The following is a 23,640-nucleotide window of genomic DNA, read 5'->3' as shown; positions in this document are numbered from 1 at the left end:
TATGTACAAAAGAATATTCCATCCATACAATTCAGTTCAATATAATAAAATGTTCGCGTTTTAAAAATACATGTGTTCCACCTTCCCAGTAAAATGTCTGAAAGGCTGCGAATCACACTTTCATGTTATGCCGGATAGCGCGTCACGGGGTCACGTGAATTGAATCTTCGAGTCGACAGGCGTTTTGGCAAGCGACGTTTTATTGCGTATATATATTGATACTTCATATATATTGTAAAAGGTATATGTAGATACCAAACAATAGTGAATTATGTTTTTGATAAATGTTGACCTTTAAATATTCATAATTCATGTGATGCACGTATAAAGTCAGTTTGAAGAGCAGTTTTAGTCCTCTTGTCTGCGACTCAGCAACTGTCATGATAGGGACTGGGGCCAGAAAGGACATTCCTAAACCTTCAGTTGATAGTCCTGATGTGTTGAAACAGAGCTTGACATGCACAAAAATCAAGTACAGTGATTAATTGACCCCCTTACTTAGATTAAGATGTTTTCATATTGATACAATATAAATTCACATGCTGAGGGGAGGTACAAATTACTCTCCTTGGAACTAGTTTCAGGGGAGTGATGGTGTGCAAGAGTGATAGCGGCCCCCCCCCCCCCCCCCCCCCCCATAAAATTGTGAGATAACTTAAAGTGTACCTTGACAAAGGTGTCTGGAGATTTCAGCAACTGAAGAGGCCAGTTATTTGCGTAACCTGCAATGTAACTAATATATCAGCAACTGGTATATTTTTGTCTGCTGGAATACTGCATTGTATTATGAAACTGTATGTGGTCTTTATTAACAGTATGGATAAATGTGTTTATTTGTATAACAAAATACACTGAATATGGACCACTTAAAAAACATTGACAGTTTTATATTTAATTCTAAATGTGTACTGTATACCGGTACATATCTTTTTGTGTAATGAACATTTTACAGTACAATTTGGTGTTGACTTGCAAAAAGTCTCCCTATGGAGCCTCAGAAGTAATTGAAATATTCAGGTCTGGTCAGTTTTGTATTATTGATAATATTAATTGACACTTATAAGCTATATTAACTTATATAATATGCTTTTAATATTTAATATTTAACTTTAATAACAAGAAATGTTTAGAAAACATAGTGATTTGCAAGCATGAAGATTTGTTTAATATAAATTATTCTGCATACTTCATTTATTTGCTGACAAAGCCCATTCTAAAACTTTGTACAGTGAAACCTGCATTAAGCGGATATCAATGGGAGATTCACATGACCTCTTAAAACATAGATACCGGTATTCATGTTCTGTTGGGGTGGGATGTAGCCCAGTGGTAAAGCGTTCGCTTGATGTACGGTCGGTCTGGGATCAATCCCCATCGGTGGGCCCATTGGGCTATTTCTCGCTCCAGCCAGTGCACCATTACTGGTATATCAAAGGCCATGGTATATGTTATCCTGTCTGTGGGATGGTGCATATAAAAGATCCCTTGCTGCTAATCGAAAAGAGTAGCCCATGAAGTGGTGACAGTGGGTTTCCTCTCTCAATATCTGTGTGGTCCGTAACCATATGTCTGATGCCATATAACCATAAATAAAATGTGTTAAGTGTGTCATTAAATAAAACATTTCCTTCCATTTCCTTCATGTTTTGTGTGTTTATTTGGGAAATGTTCTTTTCAAGGGACTGTCCTGAGTTTGCAGTCATTGTAAGATGTTTGCCATAACAGAGCCTTGTTGGCGACTACTATTTCATACTAAATACATTTTCTTGTTTAGGATACCAGTATCTATATATCGAATGTGTTTGCGGCCGTATGCTAATGTTGGTAGGAATCACTTTTCACTTTAATTTGTGATATATATTTTTTTGTACGTATGAAATTATTGGGAGGTAAAATCCAGTTTGTTCTACTGCAAACATTATAGGACAACAACAAATACCTTGTAAATACAGACACTGATATTTTAAATAACAAAATGTATTTAATTTGTATGTTACTTCATTGAAAAAGCTCTACTGGTTGGAAATATTTTACAATGGTTGTAAACTCAGGACTGTCCCAAGTGACTGCATAATACAACTCGTTGTGTCCTGATTATCAAGTGGCCTCTTAAAGGGACATTCCTGAGTTTGCTGCAATTTTTAAGATGTTATCGACTGACAGACTTTTCAATGATTGTAATTACATATCAAATATATTTTTCTGCATGAAATATTAGTGGCTGTATACGTACGAAATTATTTAAAGACAAAATCCAGTTTGGGCTTCTTACAAATATAAGATGACCAAAAACACATTGAATATACAGACACTGATATTCTAAACAAGGAAATATATTTAATATGTAAGTTTAATCATACAAATATTATATTAGTCGGAAACATCTTACAATGCAGCAAACTCAGGAATGTCCCTTTAAGATAAATGGCTGCTTAACATGTATGTAGTTCATTATATACAGTACTGGAGGATTTGTGAAAACCAATACAGTGGCTGTTAAATACAGGTCACACTCTACTATGTCAGACGTATAAGGCGGATGGATACTTAATGAAGGTATCCAGGTTTGAAATTCAAGATGGGGAAAGCTTTGCAGGTCATTTAACTGATAGCTAGACCATGAACAAATTCAATGAATTTGTAAAAAACTACAACAGGGCTGGCTGTATATACATTTCCAGGTAGACTGACAAGTGTGATAAACATATGACTCCGGTGTAGATTGAGGCGGGAGCCCCAAGGGGGTTGGGCCCCCCTATTTTTGGTTAAACAGTATATATTACATAATACACATTATCCCGTCCACCTGTCAAGGATGTTTAAATTCTATTTTCAAAAACAACAATGGCTGGATCTGTGCCTGTGATGTGTTCATGCAGGAGGGTGGTTGCTTGGGAGCAGTTTGACTGGTACTATCATGTTCTGTCATATCATGTATACAAAAACATTAAGCACAAAAACCAGTTTAGCAAGCCATTGGCAGTGTTTACCCTCCTGAACATGTCTATATATCTAGCAGTCATGTTTTGATCAATAGTGCTTACTGAACATAACAGAATTGATCGTAAAATTACATGATTTAATATCTAAATTATGGGTGGTAAGTACACAAAAATATCACCTCCCGCCCTTTGCAAAATTGACAAAATGCTAAATTTTTGCAAAGGGTGGGAGGCAACCTTTTTGTATACTTACCACCCATAATTTGTTTTATTTATTAAAGCTATGTTACTTACTATGGGAAAATGAATCGGCAGATGACTAGACATTGAAAAAACCCACACAAAACCCCACAGACAAAACCAATAACACAACAACAACATTGTAATCCAAACTCCCCCACCCAACCACCCACTCCCACCTCCATATGATCAGCCTTTAAACAAACATTCCTTTTGCTTCCTATCTTCATAAAAAGCTAGAATTGATTATCTTGGTGATATAAAAATAATAAAATAATGGTATGTGCTGTTATGACTGGAAATCTTTTAAGTGTTGACATCAAATAGCCTTAGTTTGAAATGTGCAGATGTGTTGTTTAACTAAGTGTCACAATTACTGTTTCAAAAAAAGGAAAGGAGTGTCTGTCTAATAACTCCTTAGCACATTTCAAATCACAGCTATTTGGTATCAGACATTCAATTAACTACTAGTATACTGACAGGAAGAAATCAGGGAACACAAGTTCGGTGTTGTGTAGATCACATTTCAGTCACTATTAGCTTTGAAATATCTTCACGCAGTATAAAGATGGAATGTAGGATTGAATGTCAGTAATGTGAGATTGAATATCAGTAACACACTTAACTTCCTGACACTAAATGAGGCTATTGGTTGCAGTCTCTTTCTTTTGTCAGTTTTTTTTTTACGGACCCTGGGTTGGTCTAAAATTTTCCTTTTAAATAAACTTCGATTTGATTATGCATGGATACCTTTTGTTCTAACTCAAGTTTCATTATTACATTTTCAATTATTATTTATTTGTATTGATTCAGTCCATGGTATGGAAACTTTCTGTTAACCACTGGTCAAGCGAATTAACTTACTAGTACTCTTGTGTGTTAGAGGAAACCTTCTGCCGACACATAGCTTATTCCTACCAAGTAGCAGCAAGGGATCTTTTATATGCTTTTTTTCACAGATAGCTCAGCATTAATATACCAGTTATGGTGCACTGTTTTGGATGGGAAAAACCTACTGATCCACGGGTAAGGATTTTGTGATCTGTATGGCAACTATAAGTGATTGCTCTAACCACTACATGTAAGTTATACCCTCCTGCATATGTTTGACAACCAGTTTGTGTAACAAAGGTCATGGTATGCAATATCCTGTCTAGTGTGTGGGATGGTGCATATACAAAATCCCATGCTGCATTAGGAAAAATGTAGCGGGTTTCATCTGATGACTGTGTCAGAATTACCAAATGTTTGACATCGGATTGCCGATGATTATTTAATCAATGTGCTCAGTGGTGTCGTTAAACAAAACAAACTTCTATCCTGTCTGTGGGATGGTGCATATAAAAGATCCCTTGCAGCTAATGAAAAAAAAGGGGGGGGGATGGACTTAGCCCAGTGGTAAAGCCGCTCGCTTGATGTGCAGTTGGTTTGGGATCGATCCCCATTGGTGGGCCCATTGGGCTATTTCTCGTTCCACCCAGTGCACAATGACTGGTATATCAAATGCTGTGGTATGTGCTATTCTGTCTGTGGGGTGATGCATATAAAAGATCCCTTGCTGCTAATAGAAAAGAGTAGCTCATGAAGTGGTGACAGTGGGTTTCCTCACTCAATATCTGTGTGATCCTTAACCATATGTCTGATGCCATATAACTGTAAATAAAATGTGTTGAGTGTGTTGTTAAATAAAACATTTCCTGCCTTCCTTCCTAATGAAAAAATACTTGGTTAGTGGTGTGATAGCAGCATGTTTGTTTTCTCATTATCTGTGTGGTCTGTAACCATATGTTCATTGCCACATGACCTTAATTAAGATGTGTTGAGTGTCATAAAATAAAACATTCCTTTCTTTTGAGAGTGATTATACAGTGTGCTTCTGTGTTGTTAAACAATCTTTTTGTAGTCCTTAAATTTTTTTTCTAATTTTATTACAACTATACATTACTCCTTGCGCCCCTCGTTGCATCAGCTTTTAAAAGAAAACCGAACCCTGTCACAATGTCTTTAGTGTGTGACTTTAGCCTGGAACGATATATTAGTCAATGTTGTATTGGTGCTAACATGTGTTTGGTTTTGGATGTCCTTAGCTGAATGAGAGGCAGGCTGTTTGTGTGTTTTAATCTTAGCAGTTGGATTTAGTGTGTACATGCTATGTATGTTTTCATTCAACTTGTAAATATAATTTGCCACTTTTGACTTCGATAACATTCAAATAGGATGTTTTTTTGTTTTTTTAAAGTGATTTTTGTTGCCTTATTTAAACTTTGTTGGAGAGTTCATTTGGCTGGGTTATAGCATCGTGTCTAAGTCATTTAGTTTGTTGGTGACTTCAGAAGAAGTGGATGACCAAACTGTGTTCTTTGGGGCAAAAATCTGTTTGTACGCATTTGAACAGTTTTATTGTGACATTGTTTGTTGTGTGTAGTGAGGATCTTACCACATTCACTAGGAAATATCTTATCAAATTCACTTGGAAATATCTTCTGAACTGAGTGCTGTGGATCCAATTGTAGAACTTGTCAACATTTTATTACAAATTGGTCATTGATCAGAAGTGAATAGTATGACTAAAGTAGATAAAGTAGTAATATTAGCAGATATAATTGATTTGAATGAAGATTTGGCAGTTAAATGTAATATAAGTTGTAATTTTGGACAATTGATGCAGTTTCACAGTAAAGTAATATGAACACAGTGTTCAGTTTTGAATAAGGAATTGGTATTTTACCTGGAATATATGAAAAAGAGCAATATTGACTGACATGATTTTACCGTGATGTAACTAATGTTGACGTAGGAATAGTTGACTAAATTTTTGAGTGAATCTATGAAAAACAGAACATAAATTCAAATGTACTAGTAGTATTCGTACCTAAAACCTACACATAACACTTTATGAAATTAAAGTGTAAATACTTTGATCATGAAGTCTGACAGTGAAAGTCAGACAGTTTCCATGGAAATGGATAGTGACTGTGGCATAGTAAATCCAGCCCTAGATGTTGGAGAATCAGAGTCCTCCTTGAATGCTGTTGGTCAGTTGAGTAATAACAATAAAACTGTGGTGTTGAAATCTGTTGGTAAATTACCAGGTGCTGGCCAACAAGATACTGACAGAGTTGTAAGTGAGGCACAATCTGAACAGGAAACATGTAAGTTAAAACAGTGTGATAATGTTCGAAAATTGGTGTGGGGATGAGAGTAAAAATAATGTTTGTGATAATGTTCGAAAATTGATGTGGGAATGGGGATGAAAGGAATGTGATAATGTTTGAAAATTGGTGTGGTGATGGGGGTAAAAGGAATGTTTGTGATAATGTTATAAAATTGGTGTTGGGATGAGAGTAAAAGGAATGTTTGTGATAATGTTATAAAATTGGTGTGGTGATGAGAGTAAAAGGAATGTTTGTGATAATGTTATAAAATTGGTGTGGTGATGGGGGTAAAAAGAATGTTTGTGATAATGTTCTAAAATTGGTGTGGTGATGGGGGTAAAAGGAATGTTTGATAATGTTCTAAAATTGGTGTGGGGATGGGGGTAAAAGGAACATTTGTGATAATGTTATAAAATTGGTGTGGGGATGGGGGTAAAAGGAATGTTTGATAATGTTCTAAAATTGGTGTGGGTATTGGGGTAAAAGAAATGTTATAATGTTCTAAAATTGGTGTGGGTATTGGGTTTGTGATAATGTTCTAAAATTGATGTGTGGATGGGGGTTGGTTTGGGATCGATCCCCATCGGTGGGCCCATTGGGCTATTTCTCGTTCCACCCAGTGCACAATGACTGGTATATCAAATGCTGTGGTATGTGCTATTCTGTCTGTGGGGTGATGCATATAAAAGATCCCTTGCTGCTAATAGAAAAGAGTAGCTCATGAAGTGGTGACAGTGGGTTTCCTCACTCAATATCTGTGTGATCCTTAACCATATGTCTGATGCCATATAACTGTAAATAAAATGTGTTGAGTGTGTTGTTAAATAAAACATTTCCTGCCTTCCTTCCTAATGAAAAAATACTTGGTTAGTGGTGTGATAGCAGCATGTTTGTTTTCTCATTATCTGTGTGGTCTGTAACCATATGTTCATTGCCACATGACCTTAATTAAGATGTGTTGAGTGTGTCATAAAATAAAACATTCCTTTCTTTTGAGAGTGATTATACAGTGTGCTTCTGTGTTGTTAAACAATCTTTTTGTAGTCCTTAAATTTTTTCTCTAATTTTATTACAACTATACATTACTCCTTGCGCCCCTCGTTGCATCAGCTTTTAAAAGAAAACCGAACCCTGTCACAATGTCTTTAGTGTGTGACTTTAGCCTGGAACGATATATTAGTCAATGTTGTATTGGTGCTAACATGTGTTTGGTTTTGGATGTCCTTAGCTGAATGAGAGGCAGGCTGTTTGTGTGTTTTAATCTTAGCAGTTGGATTTAGTGTGTACATGCTATGTATGTTTTCATTCAACTTGTAAATATAATTTGCCACTTTTGACTTCGATAACATTCAAATAGGATGTTTTTTTGTTTTTTTAAAGTGATTTTTGTTGCCTTATTTAAACTTTGTTGGAGAGTTCATTTGGCTGGGTTATAGCATCGTGTCTAAGTCATTTAGTTTGTTGGTGACTTCAGAAGAAGTGGATGACCAAACTGTGTTCTTTGGGGCAAAAATCTGTTTGTACGCATTTGAACAGTTTTATTGTGACATTGTTTGTTGTGTGTAGTGAGGATCTTACCACATTCACTAGGAAATATCTTATCAAATTCACTTGGAAATATCTTCTGAACTGAGTGCTGTGGATCCAATTGTAGAACTTGTCAACATTTTATTACAAATTGGTCATTGATCAGAAGTGAATAGTATGACTAAAGTAGATAAAGTAGTAATATTAGCAGATATAATTGATTTGAATGAAGATTTGGCAGTTAAATGTAATATAAGTTGTAATTTTGGACAATTGATGCAGTTTCACAGTAAAGTAATATGAACACAGTGTTCAGTTTTGAATAAGGAATTGGTATTTACCTGGAATATATGAAAAAGAGCAATATTGACTGACATGATTTTACCGTGATGTAACTAATGTTGACGTAGGAATAGTTGACTAAATTTTTGAGTGAATCTATGAAAAACAGAACATAAATTCAAATGTACTAGTAGTATTCGTACCTAAAACCTACACATAACACTTTATGAAATTAAAGTGTAAATACTTTGATCATGAAGTCTGACAGTGAAAGTCAGACAGTTTCCATGGAAATGGATAGTGACTGTGGCATAGTAAATCCAGCCCTAGATGTTGGAGAATCAGAGTCCTCCTTGAATGCTGTTGGTCAGTTGAGTAATAACAATAAAACTGTGGTGTTGAAATCTGTTGGTAAATTACCAGGTGCTGGCCAACAAGATACTGACAGAGTTGTAAGTGAGGCACAATCTGAACAGGAAACATGTAAGTTAAAACAGTGTGATAATGTTCGAAAATTGGTGTGGGGATGAGAGTAAAAATAATGTTTGTGATAATGTTCGAAAATTGATGTGGGAATGGGGATGAAAGGAATGTGATAATGTTTGAAAATTGGTGTGGTGATGGGGGTAAAAGGAATGTTTGTGATAATGTTATAAAATTGGTGTTGGGATGAGAGTAAAAGGAATGTTTGTGATAATGTTATAAAATTGGTGTGGTGATGAGAGTAAAAGGAATGTTTGTGATAATGTTATAAAATTGGTGTGGTGATGGGGGTAAAAAGAATGTTTGTGATAATGTTCTAAAATTGGTGTGGTGATGGGGGTAAAAGGAATGTTTGATAATGTTCTAAAATTGGTGTGGGGATGGGGGTAAAAGGAACATTTGTGATAATGTTATAAAATTGGTGTGGGGATGGGGGTAAAAGGAATGTTTGATAATGTTCTAAAATTGGTGTGGGTATTGGGGTAAAAGAAATGTTATAATGTTCTAAAATTGGTGTGGGTATTGGGTTTGTGATAATGTTCTAAAATTGATGTGTGGATGGGGGTACAAGGAATGTTTGTGATAATGTTATAAAATTGGTGTTGGGATGAGAGTAAAAGGAATGTTTGTGATAATGTTATAAAATTGGTGTGGTGATGAGAGTAAAAGGAATGTTTGTGATAATGTTATAAAATTGGTGTGGTGATGGGGGTAAAAAGAATGTTTGTGATAATGTTTTAAAATTGGTGTGGTGATGGGGGTAAAAGGAATGTTTGATAATGTTCTAAAATTGGTGTGGGGATGGGGGTAAAAGGAACATTTGTGATAATGTTATAAAATTGGTGTGGGGATGGGGGTAAAAGGAATGTTTGATAATGTTCTAAAATTGGTGTGGGTATTGGGGTAAAAGAAATGTTATAATGTTCTAAAATTGGTGTGGGTATTGGGTTTGTGATAATGTTCTAAAATTGATGTATGGATGGGGGTACAAGGAATGTTTGTGATAATGTTCTAAAATTGGTGTGGGGATGGGGGTAAAAGGAATGTTTGATAATGTTCTAAAATTGGTGTGGGTATTGGGGTAAAAGAAATGTTATAATGTTCTAAAATTGGTGTGGGTATTGGTTTTGTGATAATGTTCTAAAATTGATGTGGGGATGGGGGTAAAAGGAATGTTTGTTTAATAAAACACCAACATGCATACATTGTTTTGTCACCATTACAATATAGATGTGATGAATGTATTTTTCTTTCTTTTTTCTAATATCTAAAAGGTACTAACATAAGGATCAGTCATCTGCAAATATTAAAAAAACTAAATACACATGAGCTTCAGGGATGAGGCTTAAGTTACGTGTCCACTTGTGTGTATGTGTCCATTTGTCTGGTGCGGAATGCAGTCTGGTGTACGGCTACAGATATATTTTTTCCAACCAGATCATGTAGTAGTATGGTAGATACAGAAATGTGTCAAAAAATAAACAAGTGAATACAAAACCGTACTGGCAATTTCAAAAATTAACACACCCAATGCATATGCACAAGTCGCCATTTATATTGTATATATAAAAGAGGGCCTCATATATTGTCAACCTTGGACCACATTCTTTTCTTTGTACAATAAAATATGTTTTCAATTAAGTGCAAGAGTCTTTATATGGCATCACATCACAGAGTGGGTATACTTTTTATAATCCACATGACTACATGTGATTGATCATTTTGCTTTCATGCTTTTAATAATAAAGTAATATTTTTAATTACTGACATCGTATACCAATATAGACAAGTGTTTGTCAGGTATAACCATGTGTGATGTACATGTATCCCACATGAGTTTCCAACATGGCTGATTCTGTCATGTATTTATTTTGATATGAGAGAATTTGGTGCTTACTAGTGACCTTTTCAGTACTAAATATTAGGTCATCATAATTTGGTGCTTACTAGTGACCTTTTCAGTACTAAATATTAGGTCATCATAATTTGGTGCTTACTAGTGACCTTTTCGGTACTAAATATTAGGTCATCATAATTTGCTGCTTACTAGTGACATTTTCAGTACTAAATATTAAGTCATCATAATTTGGTGCTTATTAGTAACCTTTTCAATACTAAATATTAGGTCATAATTTTTTGGTGCTTACTAGTGACCATTTCAGTACTAAACTTTAGGTCATCATATTTTGGTGCTACTAATCAATGACCTTTTTAATACTAAATATTAGGTCATCACAATTTGGTGCTACTAACCAATGATATTTTCAGTACTAAAAGGTCTATATATTTATCAAAAGTTGTGGCTTAATGTTCCTTTGGTAAGTTGCTGTGCCAGTAACAGCATGCCTGAACCTTAATTGAATATAAAGTGGGATCAAGATCTACAGTGTCATTGACACTCGTTTTTTTTCTATAATATTGCAAACTGGGACTGTTATCATTTACATATGACTCATACATTTACCCTAAACTGTAGACCTAGTTAACTGAATGAATGTTTAATTATGATCGTTAGTAATTTATATCCACAGAACACTGTCAGTATCTGTGTAATCTAGATTTATGTGTAAACTACCTCAATCTCAAAGTTCCATTCAGTGACAATGACCTGGTTGACACCTCTCTAATCCGTCACTCTTTGTATTCTGGGTGCATTTCATCAGTCACACTGGAATCTGGTTTAGACACACTTGTTTTTGTTTTGTTTTTAACCACACCACTAGAGCACATAGATTTGTAAATCATCGGCTATTGGTAATTTTGATGTAAAGTCTTTAGAGAAGAGACCTGCTACATTTTTCCATTACTAGTGAGGTATATTTTATATGCTCCATCCCACAGACAGGATATATATTACTTTATGAGATATTTTTCACTGGAAAATAAATCTTTATCAGTTTGCAAGTCAGGTAACATTATCTATATGTGCTGAGCACTATATTCAATGATTGGTCATGCATGCCCTGAGTTAAATTAATACAGTCAGATAGTTATATGATCTTTCTGTTTCTACACCTGTCACAGAGTCTTCTCGTATACTACTCGACATCTGGTGGGGACCACATGTTCAGTATGTAATTGAACCAGTTTAGTAAATCACAGTGAAGAACCCATTTATGAAAAGTGAATATTACCTTTGAATTGACACCATAGTGCTATAATGCATTACCATAAGATGTCATGTCTATAATGCCACTTGTGATTGCTACCATATTACTGGGTTGGGGGGGTGGGATGTAGACCAGTGGTAAAGCGCTCGCTTGATACGTGGTCAGTTTGGGACCGATCCCCATTGGTTGGCCCATTGGGCTATTTCTCGTTCCAACCAGTGTACCACGACTGGTGTATGCTGTCCTGTCTGTGGGATAGTGAACATAAAAGATCCCTTACTATTAATGGAAAAATGTAGCAGGTTTCCTCTCTAAGACTATATGTCAGAATTAGCAAATGTTTGACATCCAATAGCCGATGATTAATAAATCAATGTGCTCTGTTGGTGTCGTTAATCAAAACAAACATTTTCTAAGACTATATTTCACAATTATAAATGTTTAACATCCAATAGCTGATGATTAATAAATCAATGTGCTCTAGTGATGTCGTTAAACAAACTAACTTCTAAGATGTCATGTTCATAATGCAACTCGTGATTTTTAATTTATTAAAATGCTAAATATTAGTACTACATTACTTGGTCCTTAGCCACCGGTTTCGGTAGCGTTGTGGTTAGGCCATCGGTCTACAGGCTGGTAGGTACTGGGTTCGTTTCCTAGTCGAGGCATGTGATTTTTAATCCAGATACCGACTCCAAACCCTGAGTGAGTGCTCCGCAAAGCTCAATGAGTTGGTGTAAACCACTTGCACCGACCAGTGATCCATAACTGGTTCAACAAAGGCCATGGTTTGTGCTATCCTGCCTGTGGGAAGCGCAAATAAAAGATCCCTTGCTGCTAATCGGAAAGAGTAGCCTATGAAGTGGCGACAGCGGGTTTCCTCTCAAAATCTGTGTGGTCCTGTCTGATGCCATATAACCGTAAATAAAATGTGTTGAGTGCGTCGTTAAATAAAACATTTCTTTCTTTCTTTCTTTTGGTCCTTAGCCAATGTTGAGCAGTATATATTGGACCTGTATGTAAGTGATACTGAAACTGTACCCCATTTGAAAATGGGTCATTGCCAAACATTCAAACCTGGGCTTTTTATGAATGAATGAAATGGTTAGTTGTTACTAAGAAGGAGAGAAGTCAATGTAGTCAATTCACCTGTATTTACTAAGCTATTATAATTCACTCAGAGTTGAAGGCACTTTAATACAGATAATATGAAACTAAATACCTCAAAATTATAAACATTGTTGTCGTAGATCAATTTTGTATCTATTTTAGCAGTGACATTTCAGACTTGAAACATAAATATTAAAATCTGGGCCCATGTTTATAGAAAGAAAAACGGAAGAAATGTTTTATTTAATGACACACTCAACACATTTTTTATTTACAGTTATATGGCGTCACAGATATTGAAGCGGAAACCTGCTGTCACCACTTCATGAGCTACTGTTTTCCATTAACAGCAAGGGATCATTTATATGCACCACCCCACAGACAGTGTATACATACCACATCCTTTGATATACCAGTCTTGGTGCACTGGCTGGAACGAGAAATAGCCCAATGGGCCCACCAATGGGGATCGATCCCACACCGACCACCCATTGTGTGGGCGCCTTACCACTGGACTACGTCCTGGATCCCATGTTTATAGAGTCTAAATTCAATCTGTAATGACACAAACACATGCAATGTGGATATGTTGCTATGATGTTAAAAGTCTCAAGACTTTCAAGAGTCTAGACTAAGTTTTATTAGCACATGACTTGGTACTGGGATGGAAATCTAGCACCTACACATACCAGTCTTCAGACCAATGACTTAACCACTATGCCAGCATGAGACATTTATATACAGGTTAAATGTGCATCTAATTTACTAGTAATACAAACTGAACATTATAAACAGTCAATTGTCTTCAGGACCTTTTATTGCCAACTGTCAGAAAGACCACATGTTTCCAACTATCTTAAGGATCACATTTGTGGACCATATTGCTAACTGTCTCGAGGACTGCATATTTCCAACTGTCTCAATGATCACATATTTCCAACTGTCTCAAGGACCACCTATTTCCAAGTGTCTCAAGGACCACCTATTTCCAACTGTCTCAAGGACCACATATTTCCAAGTGTCTCAAGGACCACCTATTTCCAACTGTCTCAAGGACCACCTATTTCCAAGTGTCTCAAGGACCACATATTTCCAACTGTTCTTTGACCACATATTTCCAACTGATCTTTGACCACATATTTCCAACTGATCTTTGACCACATTTCCAACTGTCTCAAGGACAACATTTTTCCAACTGTCTCAAAGATCACATATTGCCAACTGATCTTTGACCACATATTTCCAACTGATCTTTGACCACATATTTCCAACTGATCTTTGACCACATATTTCCAACTGTCTCAAAGATCACATATTTCCAACTGTCCCAAGGACTACATATTTCCAACTGTCACAAGGACCACATATTGGTACTTTAAGTATAGCTGTCTTAACAGGTTTAACTGTACATATACACGGTTTGTCATACAAAAGTAACGCATGAAGTATGTACTATAGGCAGATGATTGTTACATAAAGTCAGTAATCTCACCAAAGGATCATTTACACTTGTACATACTGCTAGGATTTTTATTTGGTTTTTGTTTGGCAGATGACTGCTTTTGAATTGAATTATTTAGTTTTAGGTATTTAAAAAAATTATTAATATCTTTTGTTTTTGTAGCCTCTGTGAAAAGCTGGTTTACTGGGACAAATGTTTTAGTGTACAGCACCCATTTTCTGTCAGCATGGGTAAGTCAGTCATATATTTTTAATAATGCATTTTTTTTTTAATTCAAGTAATTTGTTCTCTAAAGGAACTTGAAATAGTTTAGAACTATTCAAAATGGTTTTGGAAAATGGGTGGGTAAAAATTCCAGTAGTTATTATCACAAATTATCCAGTCTGTTGCATATATACTTTTCTGGATGTTTAAAAATCAAATTTTGTTTACGATGCCTTGAAATATCGAATATGTAGAAGATACTCCCCGAGTATCTTGTGATGTCACAATTTATCAGCATGAGTTGATAAAAGTATTAAACCAAGGTTTGCTGAGCAATGCTGATAAATTATATCACAAGACATGAGAGGGGTATTGTTTTTATCATCCATTATCATTCTTTTCATTTGCGACAGTTGTAAACAATGTCAATAATGTGACCTGAATGTCACTATATTTGGCAGCAGTAGACTCGTTAACTAGCAGAACGACAGTAGCGCGATACCACTAATGATAGGTTTAGTGCTGACACATACACAGTGACATAATAAAAGAAGCACTATCTCCTAGGAGAATATTGCAGGAGATATCACAAATTATAGTGCCGGCGATATCTCCTACAAAAGCCTTTAATGGGTGATAAAATATTTTATTATGTTCTGTTACAGGTGAAGTTTCAACTTTTTTTGTTGATTTACCTATTTTTTACAGGGTTGTGGCCCTTAAAATTTGTTTTCCAAACTTGTTTCACGATGCCTCAAGATATATAACAGAACATTTATGTATAGCTTTATCACATGCTGTTACAGATGAAGTTTAACTTCAATGGAGATTAACCAACAGTTATGGCCATTGAAATTTGGAGATATATGTGTGAACATTTGTACTTAGAATGTTTATTTTCTTTATTGACCAAAGATGTTTTTTGCTAAGTGTGCAATATTTCCAATGTCCAGAAAAAAAAGAAAAAAAAATCACCCCTGCTTTCCATTTTGAAAAAAAAAGAAGATAAAATTTAGCATTTATTTTATTACCACCTTATCTAATGCTTGTGTTAGTCTATTAATTAATTAATATGTGAATGCACAGTAGTTATCTTGTACATTGTATAAATATTATTAATTTTAGGGAGACCGAATGTGGAGTTTTGGAATTGGACTGTTTCTGATTGGCATTTCCCCTGACTCATTACAGCTGACGGCCATATATGGCTTGTCAAGGGGAATCAGTGTGCTCCTGTTTGGGGCAATTGTTGGGGACTGGGTGGACAATACCCCAAGACTCAAAGGTAAATTATATATTTCTCTGTTAGGATTTTTCAAAAGACGATTTCTAAATACGTTGGGTATGGGTGATAGACATCATAACTTATGTTTTAGGAACAATTGTAAACTGATGGCGAGTATGTTCTGTATTGTGATTGGTTATTTACATTCTTTTTCCGGGATCAAATGAAAATAACACCCAGAAAGCTAATGATGTCATTGGAAAATGATGTCATTTACAATTGGAACAGACGAATTTGATGATTCAAGGGTCGACAGTTAAATTGTAGCCAGGTATTTTTTTCAAGAAATACCAAATATACAGTTAGTTCCATAGAAAAATGATTCACTTTACAGTGGACACAACCATATTAAGTTTTTAGATTTCCAGGTGTTATTGTCTATTTTATGCCCGCAAATGACATTTGCGAGATCAAATAGACAATAACACCTGTAAATCTAAAACTCCATATGGTTATCTCCTAACTAATGTCATAAATTACGTTTTTCAAATTTTTATGACATGCAATAGCCGATGATTAATAAATCAGTGTGCTCTATTGGTGTCGTTAAACAAAATAAACTTTTAACTTTGTACAATGTATTTCAGTTGCTCAGCTCTCGTTGGTTCTACAGAACGTATTTGTTGTGTTGTGTGCGGGGGCGGTGTATTTGTTCATCTAATTTAATATACCTTGTATTTCAGTTGCTCAGCTCTCGTTGGTTCTACAGAACGTGTTTGTTGTGTTGTGTGTGGGGGCGGTGTATGTGTTCATCTACTTTAATATACCTTGTATTTCAGTTGCCCAACTCTCATTGGTTCTACAGAATGTGTTTGTTGTGTTGTGTGTGGGGGCGGTGTATGTGTTCATCTACTTTAATATACCTTGTATTTCAGTTGCCCAACTCTCATTGGTTCTACAGAACGTGTTTGTTGTGTTGTGTGTGGGGGCGGTGTATGTGTTCATCTACTTTAATATACCTTGTATTTCAGTTGCCCAACTCTCATTGGTTCTACAGAATGTGTTTGTTGTGTTGTGTGTGGGGGCGGTGTATGTGTTCATCTACTTTAATATACCTTGTATTTCAGTTGCCCAACTCTCATTGGTTCTACAGAACGTGTTTGTTGTGTTGTGTGTGGGGGCGGTGTATGTGTTCATCTACTTTAATATACCTTGTATTTCAGTTGCCCAACTCTCATTGGTTCTACAGAACGTGTTTGTTGTGTTGTGTGCGGGGGCGGTGTATGTGTTCATCTACTTTAATATACCTTGTATTTCAGTTGCCCAACTCTCATTGGTTCTACAGAACGTGTTTGTTGTGTTGTGTGCGGGGGTGGTGTATGCGTTCATCATGTTTAAAGATGACATTGCGGGGATGTGGGATGACTGGCTGCAGCGTGCCTGTTACGCTGTCATCATATTGTTGAGCATCCTGTCCAACCTCTTCAGCATCGCCCGCGTCATCGCTGTCGAACGAGACTGGATCGTGGAAATCTGTGGCAGAGACAAGGACAAGCTTGCTCGTAAACATTTTTAATATGTTAGGAGTAATTTTAAAAAAGATATCATTTCCTGCTAAAGTTTGTAAAGCTTTAAGTATATTTTTTATAAAACAGATTAAAAACTATTATTTGGGAATGTTTATTTCTCCCCCCACTTCCATCAACAATCACTTCATTCATCCATCCATCCATCCATCCCTTCATCTTTCCTTCCCTCCTTTCCCAACTTCTCTTCATCCATTCACCTGTCCATCCATCCCTTCATCTTTCCTTCCCTCCTTTCCCAACTTCTCTTCATCCATTCACGTGTCCATCCATCCATCTATCCATCCATCCATCCATCCACCCATCACCACCAGTACACTGACTGATTCATCAAAGGCCATGGTATGTAGTGTCCTGTCTATGGAAAAGTTCATATAAAAGATACCTTGTTTTAAGAAAGAGTAGCCTGTGTACATGGCAGCAATAGTCTCTCTCCTTGCCTTCCTCCCCCTCCCTCCTCCCCTTTCTCTCTCCTTCCCTCCCTTCTCCCCTTTCTCTCTCTCTTCTTCCCTCCCCCCCCCCCCTCCTCCCCCCTCTCTCTCTCTCTCTCTCTCTCTCTCTCTCTCTCTCTCTCTCTCTCTCTCTCTCCATCTTTAGAGATCCCAAAACACCATAATTTAAAATATGCTGTGGTGGTATGCATTAAACAAATATTCCTTTCCTTTCATTGACTAATAGCCTTTTTTTTAACGTGTAACTTTTTGTTAATAACTTCACCACCTCGCTCCATCACGAACTGGTCATGTAGGAAGTTGAGTTTTCCTACGAGATGTGAACGGTTTCCGTGGTATATCAGAGATCAAAGAAGACACAAACACCTTGTTAATACTGGCTCATCCTCACGTAAACACATGGAAGAAAGGAGCTTATGGTGTTTAGGCCAGATATTCCCCATGTTCGCAGGGTTAAGCAAATAACCACTTGAATTAGTCAAGATGTGCTAATCATGTTTAGTTGAAAGTTCATAGTGTGTCAATGTCCTATGTTTGTAGACATTGTTGTGTATGTTTGACTGAAGTATGATAAAGACAGCATTATAGCAGTAAAAATAGATAATAGCTGTACATTTATACACGTAATTTAGGAGTGGCATTAAAAAGTAAACTTTAAAAGAGGGGGTTGTTTAATGCAGGTTGGGTTATATACCCAGTTGATGAGTTGTGATAGACTCTTAAGACAGGTGGCCATATAATACAGGTTAGTGTTGTAAATTTGATGTTTTGTAAAACAAATAAGAAGTTTGTTTTATTTAACGATGCCACTAGAGCACATTGATTTTTTATCTTATCATCGGCTATTGGACGTCAAACATATGGTCATTCTGACACTGTTTTTAGAGGAAACCCGCTGTTGCCACATAGGCTACTCTTTTATGACAGGCAGCAAGGGATCTTTTATTTGCGCTTCCCACAGGCAGGATAGCACAAACCATGGCCTTTGTTGAACCAGTTATGGATCACTGGTCAGTGTAAGTGGTTTACACCTACCCATTGAGCCTTGCGGAGCACTCACTCAGGGTTTGGAGTCGGTATCTGGATTAAAAATCCCATGCCTCGACTGGGATCCGAACCCAGTACCTACCAGCCTGTAGACCGATGGCCTAACCACGACGCCGGTTTGATGTTTTGTAATGCTAGTATGTGGTTTTGTTACCATATGTTATGTTTGTTATATTGTGTTCATGTTGTGTTAATTTCTTATATCATATTTTTATGTTATGTTAATGCTATGTAATGTTATTAATGTTTTGTTATGGCCATGTAATACTAAATACGCTGTGTAATGTCAAGTTTTAATGTTAATGCTATGTTAATGTTATGCTAATGTTATGTTAATGATATGTTAATGTTATGTTAATAATATGTTAATGTTATGTTAATGTTATATTTTATATGGTTGCTGTGTTTAATTACTTTCAGACATGACATCTTCTCTGCGTAGAATTGACTTGTCGACAAAGATCGTGGCCCCGATAGCCACGGGACAGATCATGACATACGCCGGACTCGAGAATGGGGCTCTCTTTATTGGCAGCTGGAATCTCGTGTCCGTGTTTGTCGAGTATTTCCTCGTGTGGAAAGTCTACAATGCAGTTCCAGCATTGAAGAAGAAGAAAGACAAACGCAAATCAGATAGTGTGTTGTTTTACTTTAGGCCTGTGCAAAAATATTTGCTTTGCTGTAACCTGTCCCACCATTTTAGGTCTCATTACATAGATACTTGCTCAGGACTCGAAATTTAAAACAAACAACTGCTGTGGGTGAAATGGCCCACCAATGGCAGTTTTGATCTCACCTACGGCAATTTGCATTTTAAGGTAGCAAATAAACATGACTGAAAGGTTATTTTACTATATGAAGTCTTTTTCAAATGTACAGAATTGTGTATACATTTTGCCATCATTTGGAGCTTTACTGCAATGGCAATAATTTGTATCCCACGGCACAAGAGTGCCGTCAGTGAAACCCCTGAGCTATGGCACTTTATATCACAATGACGACACTAGTTAAGTTCGAGCCTTGCTCTCTGCCAGTGTAGCCCATGTTAAATGATCCAACTCCAAGACCAAATTGTGAATATAATTTATATTGTTGTTGGCATTAATAGATGTACTATACACTATTTTTTAGATGTTTTTTTAATATATATCTATAGGGCAGAATCTAGCTCAGTTGGTAGAGCACTCGTCTGAGATGTTTAGGTCGTAGGATCAAACATCCTTAGCAGATCCATTTGAATTTTTTTCCATCCCAAAGGCTGTGGTATGTGCTGTCTTGTCAGTTGGAAAGTGCATATAGAATACCCCTTGCTGCTAATGGAAAAATGTAGCAAGTTCCTCTGAAGACTGACAGAAGTACCAAAAGGTCAATGGTTCATTAATCAATGAGCTCTAGTGGTGTCATTAAACAAAACAAACATTAACTGTTTTTATAGCTTAGTTATTTTTGCTCCAAATTAATAGTGCAGGCTGTAGATCAGAGGCAGAGTCATGTTAATTTAATTATGTTCATGAATTAGGTTACAGCCATTTCATTCATTTTCAACTTATTTTCGTGCTTATATCCAATTAAAGTTCAAGCATGCTGTCCTGGGCACACATGTCAGCTATCTGGGCTGTCTATCCAGGACAATGGGTTAGTCGTTAGTTGGTAAATGTTTGACAATGGGTTAGTTGTTAGTTGGTAAGTGGTTGACAATGGGTTACTTGGTAAGTGGTTAGTGAGAGAGAGAAGGTGTAGTGGCCTTACACCTAGACACTGAGGTCTGGGTTGGAGCCGGTACCAGGCTGCGAACCCTATACCTACCAGCCTATAATCCGATGGCTTAACCACTGCGCCAATGAGGCCGGTATTACAGCCATTGCTTTCTTTTAAGTTGTCCTCTTATAGTGTTTTGTATGCTGATTTAAAACAATTCCTCTAAAATGAATACCAAACTGGCAGGTAAAATACTGTTTTTGCACATCTTTTAACACTATGTTTTAAGTTAACTTTAGAATTTTGTTCAATTCATATTGATCTTCACATAGACCCAACAGCCGATGTATTTTTTTATGCTGGGGTGTTGTTATTCATTCATTCTAACTTTCTGGGTCCAGTTTTAAACTGACATTTTTCTTATCCACAAATTTAGTTATAATATCTTATTTTTTTGCACAGAGATCTTGGAAGATGCAGAAGAAGATGAATGCCCTGTTTCCATAGCAACAGAAGGAATTAATGACAAAGTTGGTAGTGAAACTGAAGTAGAGTCAACAGGTCAAAACAGTGATATCATAGAAGAAATAAATCATAGAAATTCAGGAAAAGACTTAGGTGGAAGAAAAGATCCATCCAAGTCACAATCTGTAAATATAGTGCATATTGAACTAGAACCGAAATCTGGGATGAAATCTCTGGATGACCAGGATAATAAAACATCTACAAAAGAAAGAGATGAACTTGATAACAGGGCATCTACAAAAGAAAGAGATGAACTTGATAACAGGGCATCTACAAAAGAAAGAGATGAACTTGATAACAGGGCATCTACAAAAGAAAGAGATGAACTTGATAACAGGGCATCTACAAAAGATGTAGGTGATATTGAACGTGATGAGGTTAATAAAGCCGAAGCGTCATGCTGGGGCCGATGTTGTCGCAGGACGTTCCACAGCGTGATCGTTCTGTTCCGTGGATGGAGGACGTATGTGGGATACGACGTGTCACGAGCGGGTCTCGGTCTTGCGTTTCTCTACATGACCGTCCTCGGATTTGATAACATTACTGTTGGTAAGAATTGGGTGTGGGTTTTGTGTGTATGTGTGTTCCTCATTCTCTTTGTAAATAACATACAAACAAAATGGAGATAACATATATTTTTTATACAATTGAATAGTTAATACATTTTTAATAAATACACAGTAGCTGATGATTTTGTTCACACTGTGGTATTTTATAAACATTTGATCGTCATCAATCCATCTATCCCATACATCTGTCAGTCAATTCATCCATTCTATCCATCCATCACATCCATCCATTTATCCATTCTGTCCATCTATCTCGTCCATTCATCCATCCATCCCATCCATTCTGTCCATTTATCCATCCATTCCATCTATCTCATCCATTCCATCCATCCATTCTATCCATCCCATCCATTCTGTCCATCTATCTCATCCATTCATCCATCCATCCATTCTATCCCATCCATTTTGTCCATCTGTCCCATCCATCCATCCCATCCATTCTGTCTCATCCATTCATCCATTCTATCCATCCATCCCATCCATTCTGTCCATCTGTCCCATCCATCATCCATCCATCCATCCCATCCATTCTGTCCATCTGTCCCATCCATTCATCCATCTGTCCCATCCATCCATCCATCCATCCCATCCATTCTGTCCAATCCATTCATCCATCCATCCATTCTATCCATCCATTCTGTCCATCCCATCCATTCTATTCATCCATCCCATCCATTCTGTCCATCTGTCCCATCCATTCATCCATCCATCCATTCTGTCCATCTGTCCCATCCATTCATCCATCTGTCCCATCCATCCATCCGTCCCATCCATCCATCCATCTGTCCCATCCATCCATCCATCCCATCCATCTGTCCCATCCATCTGTCCCATCCATTCATCCATCCATCCATCCCATCCATTCTGTCCATCTGTCCCATTCATTTATCCATCCATCCATTCTATCCATCTCATCCATCCATCCATCCCATCTATTCATCCATCCTATCCAGCTCACCCCATCCCATTCCTCCATCCCTTTCATCAATCTCATCCCATCCCATCCCACCTACCCATATTCCTATTAAATTTTGGTGGGACAGAGTAGTTTTTCCAACTTGATTACTCTCTTTCAGTGTAATAAGCCATTGTATTGCAACTTTATCACCAGACAGAGAAGTGTTATGATCATTGCAAGTGTATGTGTGAAAAGGGAACTGACTTTTGTACAGGCTGGTAGGTACTGGGTTCGGATCCCAGTCGAGGCATGGGATTTTTAATCCAGATACCGACTCCAAACCCTGAGTGAGTGCTCCGCAAGGCTCAATGGGTAAGTGTAAACCACTTGCAATGACCAGTGATCCATAACTGGTTCAACAAAGGCCATGGTTTGTGCTATCCTGCCTGTGGGAAGCGCAAATAAAAGATCCCTTGCTGCTAATCGGAACGAGTAGCCCATGTAGTGGCGACAGCGGGTTTCCTCTCAAAATCTGTGTGGTCCTTAACCATATGTCTGACGCCATATAACCGTAAATAAAATGTGTTGAGTGTGCGTTGTTAAATAAAACATTTCTTTCTCCTTTTTTTTCTGACTTTTGTAGTCCATATTGTATATCAGTGATTTACCATCTTGTTTGTTGTTTTCAATTCTAGTCGGTAAATACTCTTTTGTTATAAAATCATTGATTGGTCAGATAGAAATCAAATGACTTATTAAACATATATTTGTAATAAATCTTAATAAAACACTACTTGTATCTAAATCAATCATACCGCAAGGAAAGTTGTTCTGTGATTTATTAATTAATGAAAATCAGATATTTTCACATTGAGTTCCAAAATAACACTGACAGTTTTACTGCTTTAAAATAATACAATATCATTTTTTACTTTTTCCATTTTGTTTATAGTCATAACAGCAGTTTAAAACCATATTATTGACATTTGATTTGCTGTAGTTATCTTTCAAATGTTACGGTGAGACATAACCCAGTGGTTCAGCGCTCGCTCGATGCGCGGTTGGTGTGGGATCGATCCCCATCGGTGGGCCTATTAGGCTATTTCTCGTTCCAGCCAGTGT

General features: G+C 36.7%; 1 protein-coding gene across 2 annotated transcripts in view; it reads left to right on the top strand.

Moving 5' to 3' along the window:
* Nucleotides 1-23,640, top strand: part of LOC121382196 (solute carrier family 40 member 1-like) — a 29,988-nt gene that overhangs the window by 2,535 nt on the left and 3,813 nt on the right. The window contains exons 1-6 of one of the 2 annotated variants that reach the window (XM_041511718.1): nucleotides 7,547-8,629; nucleotides 14,477-14,544; nucleotides 15,644-15,803; nucleotides 17,063-17,305; nucleotides 19,249-19,464; nucleotides 20,989-21,600. In XM_041511718.1, coding sequence (XP_041367652.1) covers nucleotides 8,401-8,629; nucleotides 14,477-14,544; nucleotides 15,644-15,803; nucleotides 17,063-17,305; nucleotides 19,249-19,464; nucleotides 20,989-21,600 — 1,528 coding nt within the window. In that variant the 5' untranslated portion in view covers nucleotides 7,547-8,400. Of the gene's footprint in view, nucleotides 1-7,546; nucleotides 8,630-14,476; nucleotides 14,545-15,643; nucleotides 15,804-17,062; nucleotides 17,306-19,248; nucleotides 19,465-20,988; nucleotides 21,601-23,640 lie in introns of those variants that run through there. The other variant, XM_041511719.1, reaches the window with a different exon arrangement.

This window comes from Gigantopelta aegis, chromosome 9, assembly GCF_016097555.1.
Source record: "Gigantopelta aegis isolate Gae_Host chromosome 9, Gae_host_genome, whole genome shotgun sequence".
NCBI classification, from domain to species: domain Eukaryota; kingdom Metazoa; phylum Mollusca; class Gastropoda; order Neomphalida; family Peltospiridae; genus Gigantopelta; species Gigantopelta aegis.
The sequence above is the reverse complement of the archived record's forward strand: the minus strand, read 5'-3'. Positions and strand labels throughout refer to the sequence as shown.